Here is a 27,242-nt window from a genome sequence, read left to right as displayed (position 1 = left end):
ACAATGCATGATGTTTTAGGTGAAACGGATGTATGAAAATACTTGTATCAAATGTATGTACAGGAGAGAAGTGAAAGTTCGACATCCACGTAGAGAAAACTTCAAGTAGTATGTCTTGTTTTGTGCCTATTTTGTCTATAGTGACACATTCAATGTACATTGGGGCAGGAATCTTTTTCTGTAGTAAGATTTCAAAGGTACAGAGCGGGGGCTAGGGTTTAATGTTTGTTGTAATCTTCAGTCGTAATTCTTATACATGTACATACTGACACGCCCTTACAGCTTTGTGGCACATACAAGTACATGGGGGGTAGCAGGTTTCCTCACTTTTTCTGTACTTAGATTTAAAATGTATTGAAGAAGGATTTAATGTTCCGTCCAAACCTCCATCAACCTACTCCAATCTTTTAGGTATGCTATTGCTATATGTGGTATAGCTAAATTTCTTTCATATCAGTTGTATTTGCATAGTAAATTATAGTTATTGATTATTTTTATTGCATTATATTCAATTGTATTTGTTTCTTGTTATGAATGCTTTGTATGTTCAACCGCATATTTGTAGGTTCTGCCGCTACCAGCTGAGCTCAAAGCTGCCTTGGCAGACCCTTGTAATGACTTGTCTCATCGTCAATAAAGTCAAATTCATTACGCTTATATGTACACATTCTGGCAGTGGAGGGGGGGGGGTCACTTACTTATCTATATGTTTTTGATAACATGTAGCTTCAGTGCCAACACTGTTATTCTAGCCAACACACCACTATAACGGAAAGTTACTTGAAGCAGGCTAAACTAGAGTTCGGGGACCTCATACCTCCATGAAATATTCATTGCTTTTTGTGGATGTTATGTATGTTGATGGTCGGTTGTATTTGAGAGTAATGGATATTACTGTTATAGGTATCTGCTTGGAGCTAAGCCTATTAACAAACACTTAAAGCACGATGCCTGTTCCAATATATCACAGATATAGGGGTGATTTCTGATATTATTACGTCGATTATAACGACAGATACGGCGCCCAAAATCTCATCGATTCGAGCTTTCATCACACCTCACCAACACATCAAGAATGAAGCCAATCCATCCAGCCGTTCTTGAGTAATCTTGTACACAGACAGAGACACCCCCAAACAGCTGTCATACAAGTCACCTCACCATCTGCTTTGAGCTAAGCCCATTAACAAACACTTAAAGCACGATGCCTGTTCCAATATATCGCTGATATAGGGGTGATTTCTGATATTATTACGTCGGTTATAACGACAGATACAGCGCCCAAGATCTCATTCGAGCTTTCATCACACCCCACCAACACAACAAGAATGGAACCAATCCATCTTGAGTAATCTTGTTCACAGAGACACATAACAGAAACTAGAGTTCGGGGACCTCATACCTCCAGAAATATTCATTGCTTTTTGTGGATGTTATGTATGTTGATGGTCGGTTGTATTTGAGAGTAGTGGATATTACTGCTATGGTATCTGCTTGGAGCTAAGCCCATTAACAAACACTTAAAGCATGATGCCTGTTCCAATATATCGCAGATATAGGGGTGATTTCTGATATTATTACATCGATTATAACGTTTTCGTTTTTATTATTAGGCCACAGCAAGTAAATCTTATGGATGACATCAGCTCATTAACTTTTGCCTGATTTCAGAAGAAAATTTTTTTTTTGCTACTTGGGGATGGTCAGATAGACCAAAATAGTTGTGTTGTAGTCTAATAATTGTGATTGTAGTAGTGACACTAGGGAAGTAGCCATGACTATAGTTGCATAAGTGAAACTTGTTGGATGGTTGTAAAAGTTCAACCAATGTGGAAGCCATGTATGTAGTTGCCAACTTGGCAAGTAATACAATTGTACCACACTAGTATCTTTGGCTACACTTGTCACTAGCCACCTTCAAATCATCTAACCTTCATACTGGTCAGCAAAACAACTTTACAACTTTTAAAAAGCAATCATTCAATTACAGAAAAATCTGATGTACTCCAGTATCGTTTTATAGTTTGTCCAATGACTTGTGTTCTTTTATATCATCTACATATATATAAATACCCCCAAATGGGCCCGCATGGGGCATTGTAGGGGGTGGAGGGGGTGGGATGGGTGTAGGGGGTGGGGGAGGTCCCGGGTTAGCGCGGGCAGGCCGCCTGCCTGGCACGGAAGCACTCAACATATCTGTAGATGATGGCTAATCATCCACATCTAACACAAAATGTTTGCGACTGAAGACCTTCCTGATACCTCAACCTTGACAGTCACCAGTGGTAACAACATTTGTGTCCTTGAAACTTAGTAGGACTTGGGTAAGGAAAATCAGCTGTTCCAGTTTAAATAACGTTTAATACTCATGCAAAGAATGTGTGGGAACAAGCAGTTGTGTCATCAATATCAAGGGCACCGGAATTGCACAACATGGCGACGCCCACAGACACCGAGGGAAATAAAACAGGTTACGCCACCGCGAACCTTAAATTAGAATTCAATCACCATTTAGTTCTGTACGATTAATGTGGTGTGCGCCGCCACGCGATGAGATTTGGAGAATCAGGCAGAAGAGCGGGGGTACAACTTTGACCTTTGACATCCGTCAATATTCCAACCTACTATCCGCCATCTTGATTCCGACGTCGTCGATGTGTGCTTTGTCCAGTTTATGTAGTATTTTGGCCGTTTTCTTCCGCCCAGGATCAGTTAAAGGTGAGCATTTGATAACCAAGACACAACTATATTTTTTGATCATGACTAATGGCTTTGACGTATTATAGTTTTTTAGAATTTTTGTTGATGTGGTCTGTATGTGTTGCAGTGTGTGGGAGGGGGGCAGGAATGTACTAGTACTATAGTACAGACGTCATTTTGGTCGTTCCAAAAAAGTAAGTGGGGGCAGGGCGTTGATGTTACAGGACTGGGCATTTGGACAGATATGATTGAAGGACCAGTGCAGTAGGACTTGAACGCCCCATTTTCCTACCCTAAAGAAGTCAAGAATAATTTTGTCGATTCATCTGTTTATAATTATATAAAAATTTGTAAATTGTATATTTTGTCTGTCTCTATCTGTTGGCTCTCCAATATCATCAACACTGTTTTTAGAGTAAGCATGGTGTATTTGTCACACTTGTAAGAAAATAGATGAATAAATAAATTATATAACATTTCACTACTTTCAGAGCATGCATATACCTTTTCTCTCTAACTTCCAATCCAGTAAGAATTTCTATCCAATGTGTCTTGTGTACATAACCCATAACATAACCCAATAGTATTTTCTTATGTACGTAAGTCATTTTCTTACATGTATTGTTTTTCACATCAGGAAAGATATGGCAGCAAGTGATGGGTCTCCAACCAAAGTTTTCAGGCCACGCAACAGTCCGATACTGACAGACATGGCCATTAGAAAAGGTGAGAAACTACCTGATGAGTCCAACCTCTCCCAATGTACGATGCCATTCAATCATGCAGCAAAAAAGCAAAAAACGGACTTGGACGCACACATGGATACAAGTGTGACGCCATACAATTGTGAGCAGTTTGACTTCTGCACAGCAAGCAAAGAGACCTTAGACACGCACATGGCTAAACACACCGGTGAGAAACCCTACACGTGTGGAGAATGTGGGTTCAGAACAGGATACCAATCTGCCCTATCAAGTCATATGAAAATACATACAGGAGAGAAGTCATACAAGTGTGACCAGTGTGACTATTGCACTGCTCTGAAAGAACATTTGGAACGACACATGGCTATACACGCCGGTGAGAAACCCTACATGTGTGGGGAGTGTGGGTACAAAACAGGGGAGAAGTCTGCCCTGTCAAAGCACATGAAGATACACAGAGGCAGCACGGCTAGAAAAGAAGACTCTGAGTCAGACAAACACGTGGCTAAACACAACAATGAGAAACCCTACATGTGTGGGAAATGTGGGTACAGGACAGCTTACAGGGATGAACTATCACGTCATATGAAGACGCATACATTGGATAAGCTGTACAAGTGTGACCAGTGTGACTACTGCACAGATAGCAAATGGCGTTTTAATGAACACATTGCCAGGCACACTGGTGAGAAACCCTACATGTGTGGGAAATGCGGGTTCAGGACAGCTGATAAGTCGTACTTATCACGCCATATGAAGACACATACAGGGGAGAAGCCATACAATTGTGACCAGTGTGACTTTAGCACAGCTTGTAGACAATACTGGAAAAAACACATGTTCAGACACACTGGTGAGAAACCCTACAAGTGTGAACAGTGTGACTACTGCACAGCTTTTAAACAAGCCTTGAAAACCCATATGACTAAACACACAGGTGAGAAACCCTACATGTGTGAGAAGTGTGGGTTCAGGACAGCTCACAAGTCGTACCTATCACGCCATATGAAGAGGCATACATTGGAGAAGCTGTACAACTACAAGTGTGACCAGTGTGACTACGGCACAAATAAGGAAGGGCGACTGGAACAACACATGGTTACACACACTGGGGAGAAACTGTGTGGGAAATGCGGGTACAGGACATATGACAGGGATGACCTATTCAGTCATATGAAGATGCATACAGCCGTAAAAATGTGACTATAGTGCAGCTAGAAAGTCTAGCTTGGACATGGACACGGTTAAGCATGTGTGGAGAGTGTGGGTACAGGACAGATTTGAGGTCTACATTTTCAAAACATATGAAGAAACATACAGAAGACTTGCAGGTGAGAAACCCTACATTTGTGGGGAGTGTGGATTCAGGACAGCTTACATAGCTGCCCTATCACATCATATGAGGAGACATACAGAAGGAACACTTTACAAGTGTGACCAGGGTGGCTACTGCACAGCATTTAAATCAGCTTGGAATAGACACAAGGCCAAACACACCGGTGAGGAACCCTACATTTACATGTGTGGGCAGTGTGGGTTTAGGGCAGATTATAAGTCTTTCTTTTCCAGGCATGTAAAAATACAGTCAGAAGAAAGGCCACACGTACAAGTGTGATCAGTGTTAGTATTCGGTTAGTCATAAGGCCATCTGAAACAACACATAGCCAAGCATGTTCCAGTTGAAGAGAAGCCGTACATGTGACCACTGTGGCCTGTGCGCAGGAAAAATGCTCTAGGATACCATCAATGTAAAAAAAAGTTGAGCTTTTAGGTAAATGTAAAAAAAAGTTGAGCTTTTAGGTAAAAATGTGTGTATTTAGTAGTTGTTGTTTATTTATAAATATACATGTACATACATACTAAAACAGCATTGCAGCCTGTTATACCTTGCTGTAAAACTGGCTAAATTAAGTTAGTTTTAGTCTTAAAATAACAATCTTAACATACACAACATAACATACTTAATGATATTCATACATATTAAATGTATGTACAGGAAAGAGGTCAGTAATATTAGCAGTTGTTGTTACGATTATGAATGTTTGACATCCGCATAGATTGAACTTAAAGTTACTGTAGTAGTTCTGGCTTTGTGTGTAGTGACACATACAATGTACATGTGGGGTTACAAGTTTCTTCAGCGCTTCTGTAGTTAGATTTTGTATTTGCTGGGGCAGATTTAATGTTATCTTTGTATTCTATCATGCTACTACTAATACAGGCAAGGAGTAGTTACCAATCTAAGATGTTAGATTTTATTGTACGTGTGTGGAGAGTGTTGGTTCAGGACAGGTACATGAGGTTTGTGTGTTTATTTCGATCTCCATTAGACTTTACAATATACTCGCAAAATATATTCTTTCTGGAGTCCATGTCTGATTACAAAACAATAAAAAACATAACATATATAAGTGTACCAGTATAACATAAGAAGTATTGATGGTTAAGGTTAAGCGACAGAAAGTACAATCTCTTAGAATTGTCTTTCCAATAACAATCAAACAAACACTGGTAGGTGCACATACATGTACTAGTATGCACACAATGGTGTATCCGTATCTATTTTCATCATCATATCGTTCCGTGCCAGTACTGCAGCCAGGCCACGGCCCTCTCGTTAGCTTCTAGTAGGTCCTGGTTGGAGACGTTGGGGCCTAATACACAGTCCTTTGTAATGTGTCCCATGGTTTGGGTAGGGTGGCCACAACGACACGCTGAGTATTAATATTCTAATACCTTAAAATCTGAAATAACCCTTTTGTCCATATAAATTTAAAAAAAACTCTTAGGAATGAAGTCACCTGTGCATCCATTCTAGTGCTGAATGACATTTTCTGATACCATATGATATGCAAATACCATTTTCTGCTTCCTTGCTTGAATTAACTCTGGGAATAAAACATCGATCTGTCCATTTAAGTTTTTTCTGGAGTAAAACACTCTTGCTAGTCTTCCATTGTTCGGGCACTTGAAAATGAGTTGTATCACTTACATATATGACCATCAGTATGAACTCACTAAGCCCTCTATCAAACTTAACGTCACGTTATAAGCACATTCACTGTTACAAACGCGCATTTGCAGTGACATGAATTATGGGTAATAAGTCAAACGTGAAGGTCCCTTTTGTACGGACTTGATTTGTTTTTGTCTCGGGGACCTTCACCGTTGACATATTATCCAAAATATCTGTCACTGCACATGAATATTTGGAACCAGGAATGTGCCTAATCATTGTCATCCTAACATTTCGAACGTGCTTTCCCTTCAGCAGCACCCATCCTGTCATCAGCATGACTTAAGCGCGCTCCTAGCGGCCCGCCCAACAGTTACATGCATGGGTCAATAATCCCCGCCAGAGATTGTGTAAACACGGGCTATTTTGCCGAATCCTGGATGCTTCGTAGTCCTTATCTCCGAGTAGATTCCTCCGTGGCATAAGACAGTAACATAAGCTGGGGAAGGAGTTTAGCCGGCAGAGGGGTAAAATGGGCACAGTCTTGCCCCCCCCCCCCCCAAAAATAACATAAAATTCGCTTCGTGATTAAGTTCTCCAACTCAATCACGTAGTTAGGGAGATGGGAACATCTGTCAACGGGAAGTACAGTTAGTGAAAATTTTGCGGAACTATGTTTCAGAAATGTCTTCATGTCAAACAAGTTTGGTAACAAAGTGTACCAATAAATCATGAAAACAGACGTATCCACCACACCATTAGAAAATACATGATGTACCTCTCTCCTCTGAATGTATTAAGAATTCCTAAAATGAGTTGAAAAATATAAAAGGCAACGCCTCAGAGATTGACAAGCAGCGAGAAAGATGATAATTTTTTAAGTCATTCAACAACAGTATTTAGTTTTACCTCCTCCGTTTGGTTCAAATGACTAATTTTTTTATTACTGTTATCAGCATAATTCTGTTCCGTCACACTTAGTCTTAATTTGTGCCAATTTATCTGAGAAATATTACTCGTATCAAACAACCAAAGCTCATTTGTTTCTTGTTTTGTTCATAAACCAAGACTTCTCCCATGTAGTAGGTAAAATGAGATGACGGAACTGTAATGTAAAGTGTTCATATAGCGATATACCCAGATATCCTGTAATTATTATGTAAAAATCATCACACTTCCTGTACCTACAGTTGTGGTAGACATTACGGAAGTACGTGGCCTTTCAAAACTAAGTTAATGACATGTTTCTTTCTTTCCTACATCTATTATTTATCACAGTCATGTTTAGGGCACTTCCCTAAGGACACACATTATGAAAACCCAATATGTCTTTCTCCTCAAAACATAAATAAAACCAGTCTTTATGAAAACAGTTTTGACGAGAATAAGCCCTAAACAAACATCACGTGGCTGCAGAGAAAGCTTTCAGGGCCACGGGGAAGTCAACTGTGTCTGTACGCCCTGCCCGGGGGACCGCCGGTCTCTTCCTAATGCACAGGTAATCCTTTAACGGGAATCCTCTCTCCACCTGCGGAGACAGCGTCTAATCTTCTCTGCCCCGGGACACGCGGGAGGAGGGAAGGGAGATGATGGAATAAACTTCTTGGCAAGTTCGCGCTACAGGTCTTTCTGCAAACAACACAGTAGAATAAGGCAATATAAGATTGACAAGTTTTATTGCAACATGTTCGGCATTGCAGCTGATGGCTGAATTGCGCCGACATTCACAAAGTATAAACAGCTGTATTAAAATCTGGTCACACTATTAAAATCTTAACATAAACATCTGCAGGCAATTTGTTACTACAATACAGTAGTGTATTTATCTTGCATACACTATATTAGTATTATATCTCTTGTCAGCAACAATAGTCCTATCCATCCTTTATTTCGTGATGTAAAATTTTTTGTGTGTTGACGCTTTGAGAAAGATGTCCTGTGATAAGTAACGCGTGTCCTTACTGATATGCGCCACCTTTTTCTAGCCAATGCTCCTTACCTTCTCGTCACAAAATGTGTAGCAACCGGGTGTCTCTATTTGGTTACTCCAATTCAAGTCAAACCTAGTCCTTGCTGCTGTGCACTGTTAAAATGTTGAAACGTTAATTTATGTTCCTGTCGAGTTTGATCTCACCAGATGTTTTCCAGTCGACCTTCCTTCTTGATGCACTCCACGTAATATAAATGTCCCTCAATTTATGCACAAATATTGAACAATTGTATCACGGAAAAACATTTATGACACACCCATTGCACTCAATCATCAGCAAACAGAAATACACTGGCAGCGGCTGCTTGTCAACAGCATTTTCACTCGAGCAGATTCGATCAACCACACATCAGCTGATAGTCACCTGTAAAACGTTCTGAACCGGTGTCAGGCACAAATGTTTGCCCCGACACTGCCTGGGGGTTTCCAGTATACCTGATTGGAGAGAGGTATGTCATACTCGTCGGGCGTAGTCATTTTCAAGCATATGTCTGAGCGGAGATTAGAAGTAGGGGTCGTGCTTTGGAAGCTGACCCGAACCTGTAACCTATCCCTAACTATTCATTGCTGCAAGCACACACCCTACAACACGGAGTAGTTCTAAATCTGACAGAGCAGAATTGAGTACGACACCGGGCCCGCCCTATTACGAGTCTACTCCTTTATCTCCCCGATCTCACACCCATCCCGCAGTCCCTGCCGGCAGTTGCTGGCCGTGTCTCTGTAGACCAGGTGAAACACAAAACAGACGACGTCCACGTCACGCGACTGCGTAAGAATAATAGTGGCCTTTCACGGGGCTATAAAACGGTTTGTACAACAGCTATGGGGAATATATAACAGTGGATAACACAGGGCTGGGTTTCGTCAGGTCGGACAGGCGAGGAGCCACTCAGAATGACGTGTAGGTTGTGTGCAGTATTGTGATGCCGCGTGTCTCTCAAAACTAACACGTGTCAAAGAAAAGCGATAATTACGTATTGAAATTCGTTTAGTTTGATATGATATTAGCTTCTGTTTAATATGATAGACAAGTCTCAGATGACAGAATCTGTCCATTTAAGAGCTCAGCTATCAACTAAGGACTTGAATGATTAGTGACATAATCCGAACTTAAACAACATCGGTTCGGATTAACAAGGGTCATGAAAAGGTCTCCTACTTTAACACCAATCATCATCGATCACATCCGGGTTTATGTAGCCTCGAACTCCCTAGATGTCTGTACAAAATTTTTAAATAAATAAATTGTTTATTTGCAAAATCATGCCCGAGGGCTAATTGCATACACAGTCTCAAGAACTAAGAGAGGTAAGTACATAAAACTAGTGTCTAATCAACTACATGTTACTATGGATACTATTGTTGGGTTTGACTTCTTCTTTGAAGGCAGTGGTTAATGAACTGTCCCACATTCTGTATGATGGTGGGATTTTGTGCTTTTAGTAGAGATGTAGTCTTTTGGTGATCATTTAGGTGGTAAAAGCTTGGTGAAATTGTGGCAACTGTTTGAAATAATGTTTTTCTTTCGGTTTCATAGTGGGTACACTGACTGATAAAATGTGTTTCTTTTTCCACTGCATTCATTGGACAATATGTACACAATCTCTCGTGGACAGGGAGCTGATAACTTATAAGTGTATGAGTTAGTGACTTGGATACTCTCTACGCCAAGGGAAAACTTGATGTTAAAAAAGACAATCTGTTGATATATATGCAGACTGCCCCTACTTCTACCAAGCTAACAAAACAAAAGTATTGCGACGAAACTATATCTAATCAACGCGTAGCGAATTGACCCAACTCAACAAGTGCATCTGTTTTGATTTCTGCTACTTGCTGGGCCATTTATTCATGTTAACTGAAAAATCTATTTTTATCGCGCTTTGCATACAGCGTCTTTCAGTGTTGTTAGTTAAGACAAGGATATATAGCCCACGGTATGGCGTAATAAAATTATGAATGATTAATGTGATGAGAAACAGGTTACGCAGCTGGCCCTGCCCCCGTAAGTAGACGCGACAGGTGATCAGTCTTCCCGAAGTTATTACGTTATGTTCGGCAGGAGTGAAGAATGTTTGCGCAGCTCAACACAAAAACTACCGGGGAGGGGGTGGCAGACAATGTAGGGTGATCACCTTCAAGTAAAATTGCAGAAACCAGTAGATCTGTTTACCATTTGGTGACACCTAAGTATCAATGTTATACTCGATTCGAAACACTTGGCAGTTTATTCAGTCATTTTCTGCATCGTGCACTGTCTTTAAAATTTCCCTCTGTAAATTCACTGTAGATGTTTTTTTTTTTTTTTTCATTTTGGTGACACTGGTATCAATATTATACTCGGTCCTTAACACTTAGCAGTTGTTGCGAAGACGCTGTACTTAGTACTCGGTACGTCCATTAGTTTAATTTATTAGTCATATTCTGCATCATGCATATTCTGGACATTTTCATTCAGTATTCCAGTGACGTTCACTGTAGATGTTGATCTTTGTTTTCATGTCGGTGACCCCCTAACCCTACCGTTGTTGGTCCGAAAGCGTCTTACGTTGCCGTGAATCCGCTCACCACGCCCCGCTGAGACTCCGTTCTGCACAGGTGGGCTAACGACGTCGCGCCGTCAGGTGTGATGGATGGGGAGGATCAGCGCGTCAGCTCGTTATTAAATCTGTTATCAGGAGATTTCTCCCGCCAGGTAAGCGGCTAATCCTGCTGCAGACCGGGGCAGGGGGGGGGGGGGGTTAGGGGTAGTCTGACCCGATCCCGTCACGAGAAGGTTGGGATAAACCGTGGATCGGTTCTGAACGGGGTTTCACTTGACATGACGAATGACAGCACTGCGTCAGCGTTTTAACCCTTGTCCTGCTAAGCTTGTGTATATACGGGGTGTACAAATATGATGTCTGTATGTGGGTCCGGTATCTTTATGAGTTTGGGGCATTTGTCACTTAAATGCATCAAATCGCAGCAAACAGCATCAATTTGCAGGTAAATCTGAAGACGCAGTACAGTATAGGTGGCGTTTTACTGATCTGATTATTACTTAACCAGCCTTCAGGTTCACTCTGAATACGAAGGGGTCTATGTGTTTTCCTCACTGATGTTTCTCAGTCTTTTCATCTACATGTAGGTCATCAATGTCGTTATGAGTAGTGTTCGCATAGTATTCCATTCTTAACACAGATATTTTTTTTATTGAATTCGATATCGTTTTCTCTCTGATTTGACGACATTAACTCTGACTGTGCCTTATGTGAATGGCTGTTACCTGGAGTTTCATCTGGAGCAACAGTTGTTAAATCCATTTGTCGATGGTCATAACCCAACATCTGCTTGAAGTTAGCCCGTCCAAACTACATGGTGATGCCGCCGACCTGGTCCACAATACCGAAAACATAGGGGTGGTTTCTTTTTATAAATCATTACACTACTGTTACAAACACCACGGAAAAAGCGCATCATCACGCAACTATGCAAATGACATGCAAAACTGCATATGGATACAGCAAAGGGAACTTAAAGATACGGTTACATCACCCAGCTACAATACTCCATCGCAGGTTACCCTCCGTCCCGGAGTAATACAGATGAGCACCAGCAGTAGACACAGAACTCTGTTCAACACGATCAATAGCCTACCGTGGCCCCTATGTCTGGAACAACCTACCACCAGACACACGTACGGCTCCAAATCTGACCAGCTTTAAGAGACTCTTGAAGTAAAAGTTATTGACCAAAACGAACGGACACGGACTATGAACACTGAGCCATCTGCACCACTATATGTTTTGTACAATGTATGTGTAGTGATATAGGTTGATGAATCTAATAGTACTCAATGTAAATCTGTATCTGTATTATATTTTATATGACCCTGACCTCCCTCATGACCTCAATGAAAAGCGGCCTGCTGGCCGATTTGAGCTTCTCATGAATAAACAAAGGTTCAAACAAACAAACAAAAACACGCTGGGGTAAAGCTGCGGAGTCATTGCTCCTCCAACGTTACTAGTTCTGAGAAGTCCGATCGGCCGTGAGTTGCAATGTTACACCCAGATGAGTTCAATAAAGCCCCTGTAAGACCCAATATCCACACACAGCCCGGTAATCCGGTTACATAACGGTGTAATCAGGCGGCTGCAGGGGATGGGGGCGAATCACATTCCGCGCGTGTGTCTCATTACGTCTTGCGGGGGGTTGCGGCGTCGAGGGGGGTTCCCGCTGGGTGAGAAGGGGGGGGGGGGCACCGGATAAGGGGAGAGTGGGGGAAACAAAACCTGTGCTCCGCGGTGGGCGTGGTCCGCACTTCACGAAAAGTAGGCTTTATAGCGCGGTTTTTTGCACGCATTACCGTACTTACCCGGCATTTACCGCTGTTGGTAAATCCCCACTTTCCGTGCAGTGCCGGGCACACGGGAGCCATGGATGGGACAGGAGTCTTGAGGTGGTTTTCTTAGAAACCAGATGTCAATGGGGTCATATTTTCAGTTCATGGCGAATTCTAAGAACTCGATGAGTCCATGAGAGGTCAAACAACTCTGCTGGTGAGGGAATGTGACCCTGGAATAAATGCATTACCTGTCACACTCGCTTTTAAACTACGTGTATAATAAGCGTTCTTTGAAGCTGTGCAGAGACTATCCTTACAGTGTGTTTTGTCAACGAGCTAAGACAATGATTTGTACTAATGAGTAAAAGTACCCGGTATTCAGGTGAAATACAACAGGTGTGACTGAATACAGTATTTCTTTTTTTACAATCAGGTAATAATTAAATAAATAAAGAGGAGAAGAGCCAGTCGTACCCATTCAGATTACTTTGTTCCGAAATTGCTCAAAATTGATGAAACTAAATTACAAGCCAGCGGAGGGAAAGTCATCTGGTGGAAGCACTGCTTGAACGAAAATGAATTATGTAGGTTAGAAACTGGCTTTTAAACTAGAGTTAGTAGTTCTTGCCGAGGATGTCTGTTTTCATCAAAGAAGTGGAACGTCATGTCTCCGGATGCCGCATCCTGGACTCATCATGAGGTGCAGGTGTTTTTGCCTATTGAAAACATATTAGTACCATATCGCCTTAGATAAGCACCAGAACACCAGCTCCAACCACAGCAATCATGTACCGTTAACGCAGTCACACAGTTAGGCAGATTTAACAGTCACTGCTGCGGACGGCAATGTTGAGCTTGGTCGATTGGGAACCTGGCCCAACGCATGCGGTTTAGTACAGGCTAACTTCATTAAAGTTATACTTGACTTTTGATAACAAATTTATCAATTAATCAAATGCACGTTCATACTGTCGACCAACACGTGAGTTACGAATCGGGTTAAACAAGAATTATTTGGAAAAAAGAAGTTTCGTCAGAATCAACCATGATCTTTTCAAGATATTGAATGAATCGGGCAAATTTACTTATTTACAGTACTTTGCGATATAAAGGTCATTTTAACAGTTTCAGACCAGAGAAGTACATTTTTTTCTTAATGCTCGGACACGTAGATAATAAATAGATAGATAAGTACATCACGTACTGTACCAGTTCTTGATAAGTTTTACAACCGGACTATGTGATGTTTCTAAATCACTTAACTTTGGATGCCACCGCCAATAAGAGCTGCAATAAAAACAGACGGTAGCACCAGGGGAGGGAATTGAAAATAGACGCGGCACTTGATAAACAGTTGGGCTCCACAACTTCGTCTTTGCGTTGTCAAAAGATCGGTTTCACGTGACGTCACAGGGATATCAGCATGCAGGCAGCTAGATGCATTTCAACGAATTTCTTTTCTTCTTAAAAATGTTCTAACGTTAGAAAACTGATGCCTCTGAAAAGTCACATGGGTCCTTCTCCCTCAATCATGTCCAACAACATTTTAAGTCCATTAGTTGTTATAGCTAACATCTTGTCGCACCTCTTCTGCAATCTCCGTTAGATATACTCTCATTCCTACTCCTCGCTTGACTCCCTTCTCTTGCAGCCTAGCCTTTCCATCGACCTACATGGTACACTTTTGTGCCGAGACAGTTTAAATCATAGCTTAACATTTCTGGAAATATAGAGACCTTTAACCCTCTGAAATAGCCCCTTTAATGTGTGTATAGCTCTCAGGCGAGAATAGAAGAAGATCTTGCTGATATGATGTTAAAAAAAACTCTTTGTATGCTTGAACTGCGGTTCACTGAAATGCAAATCCAGGACACCAACATGGCGGTCATTATTAGCATAGGCGTGAGTGAACACGTTATATAAATTAATTAATTACTGGTTCATAATAGTTCTTTAAAAAATCAAGCATTTGTGTAGTGCTAAGATTTAAAAAAAAAATTCACGGGTCTTAGTGGCAAGTGTGCAGATGTTGACACACTGGCAGCACCAAATCCGTAGGTGTTTTTTGGCACCTTTAGACAGATTAGCCGTGAGGCTCGGTGGGCGTCACTCCACCGTCATGGGGGCAGGGGCATGGTGAGTATAGAACCCAGGACCTACTGATTCTAATCCCAACGCTCTAACCGTTGCGCCACACAGACACCCCAGTGCTAAGATTAGGCTAAGACTAACTACACAAGATTGCATCGCGCTGACTCTTTATTTGGACTTGATCAGGTATTCTGCCTGCAACACATGTATAACGGTTCCATCTATTCCGCTCTTGTCCACACAACCGCACGTTCACGGCGGAATCCATTCATCACTGCTGAGCTAACCTTCCTGAACTTCTCCGCGGGATAAATGTTATTTCCTGCCTCCCGACCGCCGCAGCGCGAGCCAACCTCATCGATCTCATGCCTCTTTATATTCCCGGAAAATTCCGCTCAAATCGCGCCGACCTCTGACCCCGCTCCTTAGAAATCAAATCACTTCTCTAATAGATGTTCCGGGAACGCGGACGGGAAATTGCGCGAGTCTTTTCTCATGTAAATCCTCCTCCAAATCCCCGGCATCAAATCAAATTTCAGACATTCCGCTGGAAATTAGATTTGTAGGCGGCAACCTTGTTTGAAACGACTGGGAGGGATTAGACAAAGTAGGGGTAATTTTTCTGCTTGTAGCAATTATACCTGCCGCCGTTTGTCAGTACATGTTTATGAAAAGGGTTCACCTCAGTACATCTTACCTGTCCCTACTTGAGTGACTACGCTGCCTGGCTACAGGAAGGTATTTGCAGGGGGGGTCGGGAGTTCGGCCACCATAGTCTAGGCTGGCGGAGGCTAACGCATCACAGTATAGTGAACCGAACCGACGTGTTGTATCAAATAAAAACTGTGCCTTAGACTACGGCTGAAAGTGATCTCAACAGTTTTCTCTTCCGCCCGCTTATTTGTTGTTGTATTTTGATATAATATGCAGGTTCTTAAAATTGGGCAAATCCAAATGCCACCTTCGACAAGTACACCAAATATGTACCATGTATGGCCTAGCATCCTGTACTTAAGACTGCAATGTTTTTTAATATTTACAATTGAGTGAATGAGTGAATTGGCGTTTGACCTCTTAACTTCTAGCACGATTTTCTTTTCTCTCATGGACCCCAAGCCTAAGGCGTGAGGGCGTGAGAGCCTAAGGCGTGAGGGCGTGAGAGCCTAAGGCGTGAGGGCGTGAGAGCCTTAGGCTTGGGTCCGAAACCACTGCCGGATGCCTGGAGTGTTGTTTCACTTGGTGTTCCTTACTGGTAGGTCAGGGCGTCTATTTGTTAGGCTAAGGTCACATTTCCACAAAGGGCTCGGCCGGGCAGCTTTCGGGAACGATAAGTATGATATAAAAGAAAACAAAAACAACACAAAACGGACCCAAAATAATTCAACAGCATGCATTGTGTATATTCATTGGCATAAACATAAATTTTTCGTTTCCGAAAACAGCCCGGCCGGGCCCCGGGTAGGAAATGTGACGTAGGCCTTACCGGGTCCCGGGTTCATTTTAAGTCCGACTTAATTTCAATCCGGTGCCCGGTCGGGCCCCAAAATACCCCGAGTCCCACGGGGCCACGTAAGGGCCACACCCTAAAGCCCCCCCCCCCCCACAAAAAAAAACAGCCCGTGAACTGTTCATTTTTCCAATTGGGACCTCAGCCTTACGTCTACTTCATATTTTCTGGCCAACTGGCCAAGCAGCTTTTGGAAACGAACGAATAGTATGATATCAAAGACAAACGACACAAGACGTAAAGAGTATAGACGTGGGCATCATTTGTGTAACGCTTTAGTTTTACGTATACATTTCTATTTTTCGTTTCCGCAGACAGCCCGATCGGGCCCCGTTTGGAAATGTGGATTGGGTTTATGTGACCCTTCATAATGCATCGGGATATGATGCACGGTGTAAAATCATTACTCAGCAGATATAAAACATACACACACACACACAATGCTAACAGTTCCCTTTTTTTCTATGAAGAATTAGCTGAGTGACTTGTCGACAAATCTTGAGTCTCTCAGTCTCCAGTGGAAAGGGAGTATTACCGACCAGCGATGTATGTTTAACTGGTGCAGATGTTTACATGGCGCCACCCTGTTCCCTCCGGTTATTGCACAGATATCCTCTACAGACCGATAAAGACTGTTAAAGGAAAGATTCATGTAGCTGCGTTTGTCGTGTCCTTGCCGCCGGCATGGCAAACTAATGCTCACTGGGGACACAATGGGAGATCTCATCCTCTGTGGTAGGCAATGTGACTTTGACTTGTCTCTGAAACAAACGCCTTACTTTTTTTTTTATTCAACAAAACAAAAGAACATGAAAAACACAAAGACAACACATAAGAGCACACACACACTGCCTGGCTGAATCACCGTTACGTACAACACATCTCGGTTACAGATAGGCCTATTTACGTATATCATTTACATCAGAAACACGGAAAGAGTTTTGCGTTTTTTGTAACCACAAATCTAGACATTAACCGCTGTTATCGGATGTTCAGAAGTTGTCGGTTATAAGGAAAATTGACGGCCGTACTGTGAACCTTAAGTATAACTATATAATACATTTGTTTCATATATCTACCTTCATGTATCACACATATCAGAAACAGGGAGAGAGTTTTCATAACCATTTATGTGCTCTTGGTACGTACATTAACCATAGCGTTATTTCGTGAATTGTATATTCAGAAATTGTGTATGGGTTTAATTTGACGGACATGCGGCGATGATGATGATGATAGGTTTGATTGGCGTCCCTTCTGCGCACCTGGCCGGATTGTACACCTGTCTGTAAATGGATGGCCTTCCTGCGCACCTGACGCACCTGTCCGTACAGTACACCTGTCTATAGATGGACGGCGTCACTGTGCACTTGCATGACGCACATGTCCGTACAACACACCTGTCTGTAGATGGACTGCGTTTCTGCGCACCTGACGCACCTGTCTGTACGATACACCTGTCTGTAGATGGACGGTGTTACTGCGCACCTGACGCACCTGTCCGTACAGTACACCTGTCTGTAGATGGACGGTATTACTGCGCACCTGACGCACCTGTCTGTACGATACACCTGTCTGAGGATGGACGGTGTTACTGTGCACCTGACGCACCTGTCCGTATGATACACCTGTCTGTAGATGGACGGTGTTACTGCGCACCTGACGCACCTGTCTGTACGATACACCTGTCTGTAGATGGACGGTGTTACTGCGCACCTGACGCACCTGTCCGTACAGTACACATGTCTGTAGATGGACGGTGTTACTGCGCACCTGACGCACCTGTCCGTACCGTAAACCTGTCTGTAGATGGACGGTGTTACTGCGCACCTGACGCACCTGTCCGTACCGTAAACCTGTCTGTAGATGGACGGTGTTACTGCGCACCTGAAGCACCTGTTTGTACGATACACCTGTCTGTAGATGGACGGCGTTACTGTGCACCTGAAGCACCTGTCCGTACAACACACCTGTCTGTAGATGGACAGTGTTACTGTGCACCTGACGCACCTGCTGTATGATACCCCTGTCTGTAGATGGACTGCGTTACTGTGCACCTGACGCACCTGTCCGTACAACACACCTGTCTGTAGATGGACGGTGTTACTGCGTACCTGACGCACCTGTCCGTACGATACACCTGTCTGTAGATGGACTGCGTTACTGTGCACCTGACGCACCTGTCCGTACGATACACCTGTCTGTAGATGGACGGTGTTACTGTGCACCTGACGCACCTGTCCGTACGATACACTTGTCTGTAGATGGACGGTGTTACTGTGCACCTGACGCACCTGTCTGTACAGTACACCTGTCTGTAGATGGACGGTGGTACTGCGCACCTGACGCACCTGACCGTACGATACGCCTTTCTGCAGATGGACTGCGTTACTGTGCACCTGACGCACCTGTCCGTACGATAAACCTGTCTGTAGATGGACGGTGTTACTGCGTACCTGACGCACCTGTCCGTACAGTACACCTGTCTGTAGATGGACGACGTAACTGCGCACCTGACGCACCTGACCGTACAACACACCTGTCTGTAGATGGACGGTGTTACTGTGCACCTGAAGCACCTGTCTGCACGATACACCTGTCTGTAGATAGACGGCGTTACTGTACACCTGAAGCACCTGTCCGTACAACACACCTGTCTGTAGATGGACGGTGTTACTGTGCACCTGACGCACCTGTCCGTACAACACACCTATCTGTAGATGGACGGTGTTACTGTGCACCTGACGCACCTGTCCATACAACACACCTGTCTGTAGATGGACGGTGTTACTGTGCACCTGACGCACCTGTCCGTACAACACACCTGTCTGAGGATGGACGGTGTTACTGCGCACCTGAAGCACCTGTCCGTATGATACACCTGTCTGTAGATGGACGGTGTTACTGTGCACCTGACGCACCTGACCGTACAGTACACCTGTCTGTAGATGGACGGTGTTACTGTGCACCTGACGCACCTGTCCGTACAATACACCTGTCTGTAGATGGACGGTGTTACTGTGCACCTGACGCACCTGTCCGTACAGTACACCTGTCTGTAGATGGACTGCGTTACTGTGCACCTGACGCACCTGACCAGACAGTACACTTGTCTGTAGATGGACGGTGTTACTGCGTACCTGACGCACCTGTCCGTACGATACACCTGTCTGTAGATGGACGGTGTTACTGCGCACCTGACGCACCTGTCCGTACATCACACCTGTCTGTAGATGGACGGTGTTACTGCGCACCTGAAGCACCTGTCCGTATGATACACCTGTCTGTAGATGGACGGTGTTACTGTGCACCTGACGCACCTGACCAGACAGTACACTTGTCTGTAGATGGACGGTGTTACTGCGCACCTGAAGCACCTGTCTGGACAGTACACCTGTCTGTGGATGGACGGCGTTACTGTGCACCTGACGCACCTGTTCGTACGATAAACCTGTCTGTAGATGGACTGCGTTATTGTGCACCTGCATGACGCACCTGTCCGTACAACACACCTGTCTACAGGGGAATCACGCTCCTGGTGGGCGGGAGATGATGAGTTGTCTCCGCGACACGAGGCTGTCAGGCGTAGGGGAAAGCCAAGTGCTGCTCCTGTAATGTTTCCTGCGGGACCGGGGATGATTAGATATGGATTCTGGCACGCTGAACACCGTCTTTAATTCCAGTGGCAGACACTTCGATCAGCGGGGAAGAAGATTTCACATTCGCAGGATCAAACTGTTCAGGCAGTAGGGCAAAGTGACTGGACGAACTAGAGAGGCATTACTTACAAACGTAAAAAATTGTCACATTGTCTAAGCCAACAAACTACTGCTCTGTTTATTCTTACTTTGATATATTCATACAGAGTTGACCAGCCCTCCAACTCTGTCCTGCCACTTGCTACATCATGTACTCAAACACCACAGGGTGTAAGCTACACTTACGGTAACCATGGTCACAGTCGTCTTGTGTGCGTCATTCATATCATTTATTTGGAGAAGAAGAAACAAAGCAAAAACATTATTCTACCTTCCGTTATGGTAATACATTATGATAACGAAAAACTTAATTGTACATTTCTTGTCCAGCTGATCTAAGGAAAGAACAGGTCACATCAAAGGCATGCTGGTATCCTATTCCAGCCTATCTGCAAACTTTCAGTTACTTGTCGCTTCTTGGTGATGCTTGGAAATGTAGGATAGTATGAGTTTAGGTATAATCCGACTATTCAAAAATAGGAATAGACATTTCTCATTGAAGGACAAGAATGTGTACCACTAGGGCGTTGTTGGAGTACTTGGATATTTGCATATCTAAGGTCTAGAAAATTATAAATGCATATTCCCGCCCGTCCATTCTAAACGCAACAATTCTTCTACAGTCAGATTTCACATTCATACAAGGATGCCCAGAGCTAGTCAAGTTGCCCATTCCTTACACAGTAGTCAGATTTACCAGTTAACTGTGAGTGACAAAGTTTCTGTTCAAGGAACAGATGTTGGTGTAACAAACTGATGGGAATTTCAGCATCACTTTTCGCCCTTTTCAATCACGTCAGTTTAAGATGTTGACCTGTTCACTGCTGATGACATGTCATCTATTTGAACCACGGTTTGACATATAACAGAAGGCCCAGACAATATACGTTTGTCCCAGATATTTCATCATTTGATCGCTTATGCTCCCAAAGAGCGCCTGACTTAAACATAGAAATCTTTCACTCAGTAAAATCCAGACTTCAGGTCTTCCTGGATGTTTCGTGACTGTAAATTAAGGAGATAAAAGTACGAGTCACGAACATACATCCGGGAGGAGCTTTGAAACAGCGGATGTGGCATCTTCACAGACAGACATAAACACACCGTACATTCTGCAGTGTTCGCTACAATAGCTTATCTTGTCTTCCCATCTAGCCCATGGGTTTACAAAGCAAGAAGACTTCATCTGGATAATGTCTTCCTTTGTGCACTATTTTAGGCAGTTTCAAAACACTAGGTTGGTTTGGTAGAGACCGTTTTCACCCATGTTCCTTTATTATTGATGAAATAGGCAGAAACTGTCGTCTTGGTGTCCCACGTGAACTTCAGGGTCGGAGGTCAATTGTTGCTGATGTTTTGTGTTTGATTTGGTCATCATCGTTTTATAGTTTTTTTGTGGTATTCTGCAGACATTTAGTTGTATTTAATTGAGGGCATCAAAAGATCTTTTGACATCCAAAAGCGCTTGGGCTGTGACTCACTCAAATGTAAATAGGGACACCAATATGGCGGCAGTAAACTATGAGCAAAACGTAAGAAGGCTTTGTTAATTTGCTTATATGGATGACATCCGCGCACGCATAAACTTTCGGCCAAAAATTACAAAATAAAAATTTTGTAACATACTGGCAATCGTACAGAGCATCTGCGAAATGAGCTAATATACGCCGTGAATTGACAAACGGCCAACTAATGTCCTAGAATGCCAAAGTCAGTACCAAGTTATAGAACAAAAATGCATGATTTAATTGTTCAGACAATCTTCCTGACCATTTACATCTCACAATGAAGGCAAATGTTTTGGGCGAAACGTTTTTGTCTGGACGCTCGCACCAGTTTTGAGGTTCCCAGAAGATGCCATCCATATAATCAAATCAACATGACCTTACTGTTTGGACTTGTCTTCAAGCAATACATAACCAGCTCTACAGTGCCCTGAGTGCAGAACGGTGCTCTATCAGTTATCTAAGTGGTTGAAACCTGCTGGAAAACTACATTTGAGTCTAATCTTCAGACGTTACTCATCACATTAACCCCGGAACCCTTTACGGTCTGATCTTTGCAAAACTAATCATTTTTACAGCTGCCGGACGCTGAAGTCTTAATCATCGGTAAAACTACGTTCTGGCAGATTTTATTCGCGTACATTTAGATGGTTTTAACATGAATCAATATCTATTTCAGAGAAAATAGAAGTTGACGACATGCTTGCTTCTAAAAACTATGTTGCTTGATGTAGTTTCATGTAAAGTCTTATCCAATTTATCATGAAGATTGGTTGATAAACAATGACTGGTGGCAGTGAGTCTGTCATAATCAGTTTTACAGCCTGGAGCTGCGCGATTATCCTGGGTAAGGGGCATGCCCTACCAGCAGGACATGTACATGTACATGGGCATTCATCATTTTTCAATGGAATCTGTACGCACATAAGAAGGGAAACGGTAGGGACAAAGAGTTAAACGAAATGAAATATCAAAAAAGAATGAATGAATAAAGCTGGATGAAGAAGAAAGAAAGAAAAAAAGAAAGGCACGTAGAATGTAATGTTGTACCCCACGAATGAAGGCGAATTGTGGTGTCATTTGCAAAGAGAGAGAGAGAAAGAAAGAGACGGACAGACACACAGACACACACTCACACACACTCACAGAGAGAGAGAGAGAGAGAGAGACAGAAACAGGCAGACAGACAGTCTTGCACTGAATTACATCCACATTGCACGTGTTACGTAGGATGTTACAAATTATCTAATTACAAAAGAGTCGAGCAGTTATATAAAAACTAAGCTTGGATGCCATTACTATATATCAAGTTTTAAAAAATCAGGACATTCAACTGAGAGCAGGCGACATGATAAAGATAAATAGTAATAGATAGTAGATAGCCTCAAGCACACCTCTCACCACTCATGGATGCGACCGATTGGCGATGGAAACCCTCAAAAGTCATGGACAAGAAACTTGAAAGATGTATTGTATGATATGTTGTCTAATTTAAGATCATACTTAACATTGTACATTATATGATTAAAATAGAGAAAGTTTAGAGAAACACAGAGATCCAAAATGGTTGCTCAAAAGTAAATCAGAGATCAATTGCATAGCCTAAATTAAAATCTATGTACAAACTATATCATCCTTAAACACTACCTCTTCTACATTTAGTACTATTATTGCTCATGTGCACAAAAAACTGCAAGAACATCCGAGCACTGATGTACCTTAGCCTGATCTGTTTCCCATTCTGAGCAGACACAGCAAATATTAATGAGCCGTGATTGGTTCTCGGCCTGAGCTAATTACAGACTGATGAGCGGCGGATCCCGGGAGTCCGGAGAGCCGGGCTGGGTCTGCATTATTCACGGTTCCACGCCGGGGCTGCAGGAGCTGTGCTTCTGGAAGGAATCCTTATTTATTTTATTTTATCTCATTTTATTTTATCTCATTTTATTTTGTTTTGTTTTGTTTTGTTTTGTTTTGTTTTGTTTTGTTTTGTTTTGTTTTGTTTTGTTTTGTTTTGTTTTGTTTTATTTTATTTCATTTCATTTTATTTCATTTCATTTTTATTCTATTCGCATTCATTATTTGAGCATGGGACAAGAAGCTCACAATGAGCTTATAGAGGTCTTCTGCTCTGTATATTACATACAATGACAATCAAAACAAAAGCAACAAAATTGAGATTATAACGAAACGTATAACTTAAGATGACATGACCATAAGTCATTTCGCAACATAAGAATAGCAAGAATACTAACAACAAATACTTAGGGTTATACTTAAGTATATGTAACTAAGGGTGGGGACCGGGGCAGAAAATTCAGGTACAGGTCCGGACCCGATCCAGACGATCAGGTCCCGGTGCTATAATTTTGCACGGAATCCTTCTGGTAATATGTAACTAGAAGTGGGTACGGGCACAGAAAATTCAGGTACAGGTCCGGACCAGAGCTAGAACCTGGACCTGGACCTATTATCTTTTTAAAAACTTGTGAATTACCTTTTTTTACCGGTACCCACCTCTACTAGCAGTACATTACATACAGCCATTTGTATCTTTGATCTCGTTGTAAAGAGCAATGGATTGAAGAAGACTCTTTCCATACTTTGCCCTTCCTAACGTCTACAGAACCAGCGTGAATATCAAAAGTCAATGTCTTAAAATGCCATTTGCCACCCGCAGCCCATGCTACAGCCTACGTGTATTGTGAATGTCAGTCTTCATAATGCGCGATGCTTCCCAATTGTAAGACATACACGTTATGTTTACTTTCAACAGCTCCCCCATTTGGCTTATACATGAACTGCACACATCTTGAGTTTAAATCAGATTGATTAAGGGGATCTGTGCTAGTTCCATTTCAACAGTCGTGTTATGCGATAAGAAATGGGGCTTAATATCTGTAATGGGCTACTGTGATTAACATAAATGCCTTTTGTTGGAAAGCCATTGCACAGCCCTTGTAAAATGAGAAACAATCTAATAATAAAAATCAATTTTAGAAAAAAAGCTGTTGTGACCAACATAAGCACGTATAAAAGAAGCACTTCCAAAACACGCAAAAGCAATGGAAAATAATTCATAAAGAAATTGGTTCAGCGCAGATTGGTTCTGGCGTGTCGTTGGTTTGTAAAATTCCAACCACGCTGAAAAATTGCTCCAACAGTCCCCAACTCTCGGTAGCACCAGCCTCTGCCACAGTCTTATAGAGATGTATTACACAATCCGATCATGGCACACCGGGTCCTCTTAAACACATCACTCCTGCACCGACACAAAACGCCATGCAGTGCGCGACACACCTGTTGTACAATGGTACGGGGTCTGGGTTAATAGTTATACACTACAAATGTGTTCTCCATCGGCCAGAATCATCATCGCATTAAGTAGATCACGGCATGTTCTGTGATAACACCCTGCTATTTCTTTTCTTGTCAATATACGTTTATTAACCCAAGCCTATGTTATTTGAACCATGTGTTATTTATTTTCCTACCATACTGAAAGGCTGTTAAGTGCATTCTGTCGTTTAGTGTGGGGGTATCTTAAGGATGCTACCTCTGATACAGGTGTTCACGTCATCACTATTAATTCGTAGGTAAAACCAATGAACCAATATTATTGATAAAGGAGCTCATGAGTGAATTTGTCGCACTTCAAATCAAACTTTAAATAACGTCCTTATCCAATATATAACGTCAAGATGTGGAGATGCAAATCCAGTCTCGTCGCTCAACAGTCTTTCGGGAATCGTCGAAATGCAGCTTTTCCTGACTAAACACTCCAAGTCAAGCATGTAGCCTTGGCCTTGTCTACAAAATGCATTAAACAGAAAAAAAAAAAAAACATGTGGCCATCCTTGAATTCCAGCAGTTGATGAATAAGTGGGTGTACAAAACGTAATTAGCACTGTAATAAGTGACTGTTAAAACTGTACAAATTTACATGATCTAGCAAAAACAACTTTGTATCTTTTACCTATTTATTTAAATAACCGTTTGAACAGTAATATGGGAGATCCATGGGTAATAATGGTAATATACTGTATTCAGTGTACTGTGACTGTCAGTATCATATCAGTACTATGAAATACCATCTCTGTACTGTAGGTTTGCTAAGGGTTTTTAGCGTGTCTGGCAAACTAACATTATCTAACAAAAGCCAACTGTTCTACCTTTTACCGATGGAACTGTATCTTTTACTGATATAACTGTTTCAACTGTAATGTGACTGTCAGTATTAAATCGGTACCATGCAGTATCATCTCAGTAATGTCGGTTCGCCATTGTAATAGATTGTCTGCCAAAACATTTCTTTAAAGGTGCCTTATTTTCTTTCACCAGTTGATGAATGGCTCCGCCATGTAGGAACAACTCTTTTCATCATTCCTACCTGTTCCCTGTCCGCGATGATGGATGCGCAGATATCACCGGTTCTTCCATTCATCACCGTTCCCATGGCGACGCCTGTCACCGTGGCAACTCGTCCTGGTAGGTCTGTCCTTGATTTGAACATGCTGCCTGAACAGGACCGCATGGTTCCTGATACTCAATGGTTCACCTTTATCCTCCCTCCCTCTAAAACTCAACTATTTTGATGTTATCCTAAACACCAAACGCTTGCAATATCTATCTAAACAATTCTAAGCATGACCCTGTTTTGAATTTTCCATCCCACCCTGAACAGCCCAACGCAAATGCCGTGTTACTTTCTGTTATTGTACCTTTATTTGTCTTTGCTATTTCTGTTTGCAATAGTACATTAAGTCTGTATCCTGTACTTCTTCTTGTGGATCAATATGATAAAACTAAACTCGTCCTTTCTGTCAGCGCAAGTGGTGACCACGCCCGCAAGCCCACCTCTCCGTGCCCGACGGTCCCCCTGTCCACGCCCGTCGGCCCCCCTGTCCGTGCCCGTCGGCCCCCCTGTCCGTACCCGCCGGCCCCCCTGTCCGTGCCCGTCGGTGCGAGAGGCGACCACGCCCGCCGGCCCCCCTGTCCGTGCCCGTCGGTGCGAGAGGCGACCACGCCCGCCGGCCCCCCTGTCCGTGCCCGTCGGTGCGAGAGGCGACCACGCCCACCGGCCCCCCTCTCCGTGCCCGTCGGTCCGAGTGGTGACCACGCCCGCCGATCGATACGCCTCCCTCCCGAGGACGTGCGGGCGGGCGGGGAAATTAGATATTTGTGCAGCTCAGCTTTGCTGGCATTCCGTACATCCTGGAAAATATGGGGGATTAGGCAGCAACAAGTTAGTTTCTGGGTTGTCGGATAGCCTTCCGCTTGCTCCAAGAATACACTAACTCCAATACTTCTTACATCATCATAGCTTAATATACTAAGCTGAATATTCCTTCTCTCTCTCACACACACGCACGCACACACACACACACACACACACACACGCACGCACACACACACACACACACACACACGCGCGCGCGCGCGCACGCACGCACACACACACACACACACACACATATACACACACACGCACTCACACACACACAGACACACACTATCTCTCTCTCTCTAATTGGTGAATGTTGTTAAATCTGTATGCTAAGGTTCATAGCTGTTTTTACACTTAGTAAACAAGACATGTACTCTGTAGTCTGTGAGTGCTTTCTCTGCTTGTACTCAGCAGTTTTGGCGAGTCGGCCCAATTTTCAAATCCCCTCTCTAAGATGCCTAGAGTTTTGTC

The 27,242-nt window shown here is 42.9% G+C and overlaps 1 protein-coding gene across 1 annotated transcript; it reads left to right on the top strand.

Annotated features, from left to right (window-relative positions):
- Positions 1-2,543: 2,543 nt before the first annotated feature.
- LOC118411408 (zinc finger protein 665-like) lies at positions 2,544-5,174 on the top strand. The gene is made up of 2 exons (XM_035813679.1): positions 2,544-2,718; positions 3,338-5,174. Exon 2 carries the CDS (start codon positions 3,345-3,347, stop codon positions 4,605-4,607), a length of 1,263 nt encoding a protein of 420 aa, XP_035669572.1. The 5' UTR covers positions 2,544-2,718; positions 3,338-3,344; the 3' UTR covers positions 4,608-5,174.
- The last annotated feature ends 22,068 nt before the right edge of the window (positions 5,175-27,242 follow it).

Source organism: Branchiostoma floridae, chromosome 3 (assembly GCF_000003815.2).
Source record: "Branchiostoma floridae strain S238N-H82 chromosome 3, Bfl_VNyyK, whole genome shotgun sequence".
Taxonomy (NCBI): Eukaryota; Metazoa; Chordata; class Leptocardii; order Amphioxiformes; family Branchiostomatidae; genus Branchiostoma; species Branchiostoma floridae.
This window is presented reverse-complemented; position numbering and strand designations above follow the sequence as displayed.

What these genes read in the sequence shown, in the direction of transcription:
- LOC118411408 (XM_035813679.1), top strand. Translation starts at nt 3,345, where the DNA reads ATGGCAGCAAGTGATGGGTCTCCAACCAAAGTTTTCAGGCCACGCAAC.